The 7,433-nt window shown below is 45.0% G+C and overlaps 1 protein-coding gene across 1 annotated transcript; it reads left to right on the top strand.

The window, feature by feature from the left end:
- Positions 1-518: 518 nt before the first annotated feature.
- Positions 519-5,005, top strand: LOC144107986 (sal-like protein 2). The gene is made up of 2 exons (XM_077641241.1): positions 519-1,309; positions 4,522-5,005. The coding sequence occupies exons 1-2, from the start codon at positions 1,192-1,194 to the stop codon at positions 4,863-4,865; spliced, it is 462 nt and encodes a 153-aa protein (XP_077497367.1). The 5' UTR covers positions 519-1,191; the 3' UTR covers positions 4,866-5,005.
- Positions 5,006-7,433: the final 2,428 nt, after the last annotated feature.

The raw sequence follows: 7,433 nt of genomic DNA, 5'->3' as shown, positions 1-7,433 counted from the left end.
TTGCCCTGTGTGACAGATTTCCCTAATTTAAATCAGATTAAACAACCTGGCTCCCGCCTTTTTTTGGACTCAACGCTGAAAGTAAGAGGAGTCAACTAATGCGTAGAGTGCCTTTCAGCCAGTCCCATGGTGGCTTTGCTTCCGCTTTTATTTTGTTTTTTAGGTTTCTGTGAATAAATAGCTTCAGTCGCAGACAACATAACCACAAATTAGGCCCACGGAAGTAGAAATAATCGTGGACTGTTTGATTTACATATCATTCTGCCGATTGTAGAGCGGCAAGTTGCCACGGGACTGGCTGAAAGGCATTCCACATGTTGGTTGACTCCTCCTACCTTCAACGTTGAGTTAAACAAAAAAAAGGCGGGATCCGGGATGTTTAATCCAATTCAAATTAGTGAAATCAGCCGCACAGGACAATGATTTGAAGTTTCTAAGAATGCTCGAAACGTGTAGATCGAGTTCCCGTGGTAAAAAGAAGAGTTCGGGTTACCCTTTAGTGCACCTTTAACTTAAAGCACTTTTGTCTGTTTTATAGTTCCAGCCACAGTGTATGGTAAATTAGTTCAGCTGATCCCAGAAATAATACGGCCATTTAGCCAAAGCTATCCTACTTTGTTAGCTACTTTTGTCGTTAAAGGCCTGTTTCTCTCCAAGCACATCAGCCTGTCATACAGGACTTCTCTGAAAACAACCTGCATCACAAAAGTGGATCATAATGGCTTGTGGCCAGGTTGCAAGTTATAACTAGCCTTGCATTTATTTTCGCACTAGCTAACCATGACGCAGGCACGGGAGCTAAGTAATGTGTCATCTCCTAAAGGGCATGTGCGCAGTTTTGCACATCTGTATTACCTACATGTTATCACACCAGTCGTGCCAGGATAGTATTTGTTTATTTGCTTATTTATTTATTTATATAAAATACTGTTGACAGGTAGTAAAAGAGCAAAAGAACATTGCTGAAGGGCACTAATAAGAGTAGTTGGCTAGACCTCGCGTGGCAGTGGTATAGTGATCCGATTCAAATCACTGGTGTACAATCTAATGTTGGCTCCCGTTTTAGTTTTCCACCCTTTACTTTCTGTTGTGCCCGTGTAACAGAGTGTTGAGCTCAGCCCCATACCACAGTAAACTAAGCATGCTGATGAACTAAGTAAAAAGCTTCTTGTGCTACAAGATTAGTGAAAAATGAATTCCACTTTCCTTGCAGCTTGGCCATCGTTACCGGTCACAACACCGCCAGAAACTGCCCTCGTACCTGTTCCACCCTGGCTGACCACCACACCTGTGAAGCGGCCTGATATTGGTTAGTGCGTAACAGTACACTTGTATGCTGATGAAGTTTTATACCACTAAGGAAGATAGCTTAAAGGGACACTGAGGAGAACCCTATCAAATTTTTTTTGTTAGCAAAATCTGATAGTTCGGCATTTCATGGCTTTGTTGTCGCTTGTCCGGGAGTGAAAGATGCATTTATTTCAAAGAAATTTGGATTCGAAGTTGAAAAAGTTTTTCCCGCCGCTCCGATTCAAACTCGAGAACTCTTATGACGACACGGAGAACTCTTATGACGTCACAGGACGGAGTGACGTGAACGTGACGTAAACGGAGACTCCGTGATTTCTGGCCACTAGCGGTGCGGTCTAGCAGCTGCCGAAATGAAAGCTACCGCCGCCGCACGTTGAAGGCATCTATTGGGGGTCGCCACCGTCGCTCTGTTTACATTTGCACCGGCGTCTTGCCAGCGTTGCGATGGATCCCATTCCCGAACCCGACGACGTAGTTTTCGCAAAATTTCCGGCCTGCATTTCAGGGACCTCAGCCCCACAGAGCGTGCGATGCTTTTGAGGGAGGACGGTTAGGTTAGGCGCCGGCAGGTCGTTTCCCCCTTCCTCAGTGAGCAGCTGTTGCAAACTAAATATCATAACCCCAGTGCGGGGAGTCGCAAGGTGCCAGGACAAGGTCGGCGCATTGCGCCAATCGGAGGCTGGCCGGGGCTTTGGGGCCAATGGATTGTGATTCCTTGAACGGCGCGGTTGCACGGTGCGGCAGGTGGCATCGAGGTCTCCCACGGTTGCAAGGGGCAAGTTATTTATTTATTTTTTTGCCACAAAAACGGGTGGGTGATCAAGGGCGCTCGCGTTTAAAGTTGGCGGCTTGAAAGTAAAGCCGACGCACGACACTTCAGCGGCTTCCGCGCGTTTCCGGAGGTACGGGGCTCACTGGATCGGGCTCTCTCGCCCACTTGCATGTAACTTCAGATGTGTACCGTGAATGGATCAAATTAGCCGAGAGCTCGAAAAGAACAGCTCCGCTCAACTGCCGAAGTTATTGAATTACGTCGCAACGCGCACCTCGCCGCAGGGCCGATTCAGTCTGGCCGGGCCGGCAGCGGCTGGCGCACTCGCCGCGAAATAGAGACATGCTCCAAGTCTCCCCGCCAGTGCGGTCAGAGTGCGCCCAAGCCGCCGAACACGTCGGCGGTCAAGCGCAGTTAAAGTATTGAGGGTCTTGCTTTGGCCGACGTGACGTCGCCGTGCAGCGCGCGCGCGTGTGTGTTACGCCGGAGCATAAACGCGCCTTAACAGAGCATGCGCTTAACCGCTAACCAACGTATTCGGTGGCGGCATCTATGGGAGCCACTGAAACCTCCCGCCCACTCACTGAATAAAAGAAAAATCCTATGCCGAGGTTCCGAATCGAACCAGGGCCATTTGCGTTTGAGGCGGAGACGCTACCACACCGCCACGACGGCTCAAGTAGCAATTATCAATAAAGGCGCATCTAGTGAATGCACTCTTCCGATGCAGAAATCTCCGCGCTTTCGCTATGTATATCCTGGCCTAACAGAGCTAGGCCATCAGCAGTTTTTCTTAACTGCCTTGTACCTTGTCTCTCGTACCTAATAAACGATCTCCGTTAAGTAGTTTGAAGTTGACTGGTACAGCCGGGAATGTTTCGCCGGGCAAGCGTGCGAATACACAAGTGCTGCCTTGTACAATTACCGACCATCGTGCCATCATAGTTTTTCATCGACCGTGGCGATCATCTGACAAGCCTTAACAGGCTCCTTCAAAGGTCAACTAGCACTTTTAGCGGCACTTGGAGTTCCTCTGCTGTTCGGCGCTTGTAAATCGAGGCACGTCAAAAACAAAACCACGGGGCACGCAAAGCTCATAGACGCGAAGCGCCTTAACAAATCGAAACTCTCTTGGCCGCCTGTGGTGCCGCCAAGCATCGATTTTCTTTGCTTCCAACATTCAGGTTGCCTTTTGTCTGTCTTCTTTGTGTGATAAAAGTGCACTATCGATTTTAAAACAAAACTTACTTCAATATTGAACCGTGCAATCTTTTTTTGTCAGCTTCAGAGATTCGCGCCCCATGTAAGAAGGAAAATTCCTCCAAGGTGGCGTCTCTTGTCCTACGACGTCACCACGCTTGTACTTGCGAGTTTGGCCTGTGGCGGCGATACCTGTATTTTGGTTCTTACTATTTTCTACCTTACAAGAGCTTTGTTTTCAGTAAGAGCGGCGTTTTTGTGATCAGGAGCTGGTATTCTATCGATACAAGCCAACTTCAATTTCTCCTCAGTGTCCCTTTAAAGACCACTGGCACTATAAAGCACCCGAGTCTTTTGGCAGCCTATATGTCGAACAGGCTGTACAGACCTCTTGGCTTTACTAAGGATGCACAATTATAATGGGTAGTGTGGACCTGGGCAGCATATGTAATGTAGCAGACAGTTAGCCAATGGTCTGTTGTGACAACAGAGTGAATTCCAAGGGAACGAAGGCGTGGTCAGTAGCAACCAAAAGTCAGATATAGAGATGAGATTTAAGTTGTTTTTTCTGATGTGGCTGTGGATGGTACAGAACAGGGATTACTGAGGGTATTAGAAGAGGTGTTTGCCTTGCAGTGGACATAATCCAGTTAATGATAATGATGACTGTGGAGACCTGTACGAAAACATATTGAGTATACAAAGTCCCTGCTGGCATTGCATTACATGCAGTACAGCAGACTCTAAGTCAAACTCGCTTCCTTTCAACTCCCAGTTTATTTGAAATAGCGATTTGGTCCCATTGGCATTATGCATTAGAAAGGCTCCCATTAATTCGATCTCCGCAGAATTCAAACAAATTTTCACTCTTCAAATTCTCGTTGCGGTGGCTCAGTGGTTATGATGTTTGGCTGCCGGCCCAAAAGACACAGGTTCAATTCTGGCAGCTGTGGTCACATTTTGATGGAGGCGAAACGCTACAGGCCTGTGTACTGTGCGATGTCAGTGCATGTTAAAGAACCCCAAGTGGTTAAAACTATGCAGAGCCCTCCACTATGATGTCCTCTATAGCCCGAGTCGCTTTGAGACACTGAACCCCGTCAACCATCTTCTCCAAGTTCAGACTATTGGTCGTATACTGCATAATGGCATGGGGCAATCGCTAGCTTCTTATTGATAGTGTACTAGTTCTTTTACATCATTCCTTTCAGCTGTACTTTTTCTCTTCAACCCACCAGTGTTCCACAGATTCGGCAGCAGCACTGCGGGAACACTTGCTCCAGTCATTGTCAAGCACATGACTACCTCAAAGAGTGGAGACGTGGAACCTGGCGCTTGGGGACCCAATGGAGGTGGAGGCATGGTCAAGGAGGTGGTGCAGCCCCAACCCGCTGGGAAAATCTTCACGTGCGAGTTCTGCTCAAAAATGTTTGGCTTCCCCTCCAAGTTGCAGGAGCACATGCGGTCACATACCAAAGAGACTCCGTTCCAGTGCCCCTTCTGTCCCAAGGGCTTCACACAGAAGGGTAACTACAAGAGGCACGTGCAGTTACACAGTGAGCAGCAGAAAGACGGCTCGTAGAGGAAGAAAACAAAATATATACTGAAATACTTCTCAGGCAAGAAATATATATATACATAATAGAGGCACACTGAAATCCTACCAAGGCAAGGAATATATATATGTACTATATATATATATATATATATATATATATATATATATATATATATATATATATATATATATATATATATATATATATAGCAGGAAGAAGGCTTAGTTTGTCCAGGCACTGGCAACTGCCTACATCAGCATTCATGTCTTGTGAATCCAATTCTGTTTAGAAGACGTATACCCATCCTATTATGATACTTTTCTCTTCTCTGATGAGGTTTAAATTTGTTGCCTTAAGGGGGGACACGACTTTCGGAGGTGAATTTTTTTATATTTTGGAACAGACATGAAATTTGACGCACTTATTGGGAAGGGCACGAAATGGATAAATACAAATTTTCACTCGTATATCTTGAGTAGTTTGGACGTAAAAATTTTTATGTGCGTCACTGCTATACCAGACTTGCAGAAAGACTGGCGTCACAACAAAATGTGATAGGAGCCTAGAGTCGCTTTTAAATTTTAGCCAAAGGAATGGTTCATGCTGTTAGATTCTCCAAAAAATTTTTATCGACTTGAGTTTTTTTCTATGCAGAACATTATATTGATGCTTGCGTAGTGCTCTCATTACTGTCGTGCTAAATTAGTGACAGAGTAAAAAGGTAAGAAAGTAATTCGGAAATATAGGAACATAACTGCATAAAGAATTTATCAAGGAACACAACGCAACAAACCGCATAAAACTCCATGAAATCATGTTATGTTTTCTGCAAGCAGGGCAGTCAGGTCAAAAGCGCTTTTTAGAAAATTGCCATTTTCTTGGAGATCACAGGCAGTTTTTCGCTACCTACGGTTACAAAAGGCATTTGAAAGTTTCTTCTGGGCTGTTTTCGGGAAATATTTTTCAGGATATAATTGGAAAGACCTTATAGATATGAAATCTGCTTTTCTCTACTATTCGATTTTGTTTGAGATTTTCATGGCTGGAAAGCCGCATCCCCTATTAAGTACAGTAGTAAAAGTAATTACTAGCTGTTTCTCCGAATTTTTGCTACTGAAACAAATGGAAGCAGGTTACCATCATATATATCAGGACATTCAATGTGAGTTGAGATAATGGAAAGAACCAAGCAGTCAAATATTGTGGGCCGGTGACGGCATTCAAGTGACAGTTAAACAAATTAAGAATCAAACTGCTTATTGGTAAAAAGTAAAGGACACAAGAAATTCAGCGAGACTGCAGCTGGACTGCTGGCACAGTCGACTGCAATCAAAGCAGTTGTGAGCATATGGACATGTGGTCATTCAGGCACAGACAGTATTAGCTCAGGTAAACAACAGCCCGAGGCTCATGCTTTAAGTTCATTGTCTTCCTAGTACCTGTTGAAATTCTCTCCAAATAACACCATAGAGTGGAGTGGCATTAACCTTTAAGTTGACAGCAACACTCTGCCACAAGTAAAGGTTTGTTGGTGAACTGGTCCACAAGGTGCAAGCCAGGCAAACAATGGCTCCTTGATGCCTCGAATCAAAAAGTTGACCTTCTCTTTTGTCTTATTGGGTCAGTACATGGTGGAACAGATATTTCCTCCTCAAGTGAAATTCAATGCCGTGTGCCGAATGCATGTTTTCAGCAACATGCCTGCCCTTTGCTTGCATGTAGTTCTTGTGAACACCGTCAGAAGGAAGCTGTCCCTGGTTTTCACAGACAAGCCCATAATCCTCCCATCAAGTTTTTTTCTGGACATTCAGATGCTAAAAGGTGCATCATATTTGTCATGTTATGCCACCTGTTAAGCACTACCACGAGCTCGGGCTGTTCCTTCCGACTATTTCTTCATGTCATCCTTTCATGGCGTTCAAAGTGCACATGGCCTGCGATGTTGATGAACCAGAGGTGGCGACGGGCTCAGCAGGTCTCATCTTCATGAGCATAGCAGCTTCCGTACCTCTTTCACCTGCACATGATGACATACTTAAGTTAGTAAACCTTGAGATGATGTGAGAAAAGAGCAGCAATGGCAGACCTGGTGATTTTGGACTGTCTAGTGAGTATCCTGGCATAAACTAGAAGACAAGGTATTTCAGCATATGTGTAACATTGGAAATAACACTCCTACTACATTTGCTTTGCTGCAAAGATTGATAGGTGTGCTTCTTTGCCTGAATGAAAGATTGTGAGAGTGTGACATTTTTAGAGTAAAAGCAAGGTTGTGCAACCTTACTGGTTTGTCATGTTCATATTGTGGCAGTTGTTCGTGTAAAAAAAAAAGGGTTTTTAGTCCATCAGCTCTGAAGACTGCCATTCACTTTTGTTTTGGCAGCCCCATCTTGAAATTCAGCTTCTTTGCTGTGCATCTCACCTGTGCTTGTATGCGGCAATTTTTGCTTGCACACAGGCCTTTTCAGCAGTCGCAAAGACCTCCTTGCTCAAACTGACTTTTCATTGTACAGCACACCATCATTCAATTAGTGGGTTCACGACAGCTTTGTCATGCTCAGCTACAAGCTGCTGCACTTTCATAGTGTGTG

This window comes from Amblyomma americanum, chromosome 10, assembly GCF_052857255.1.
Source record: "Amblyomma americanum isolate KBUSLIRL-KWMA chromosome 10, ASM5285725v1, whole genome shotgun sequence".
In the NCBI taxonomy this organism is placed as follows: Eukaryota; Metazoa; Arthropoda; class Arachnida; order Ixodida; family Ixodidae; genus Amblyomma; species Amblyomma americanum.
The sequence above is the reverse complement of the archived record's forward strand: the minus strand, read 5'-3'. Positions and strand labels throughout refer to the sequence as shown.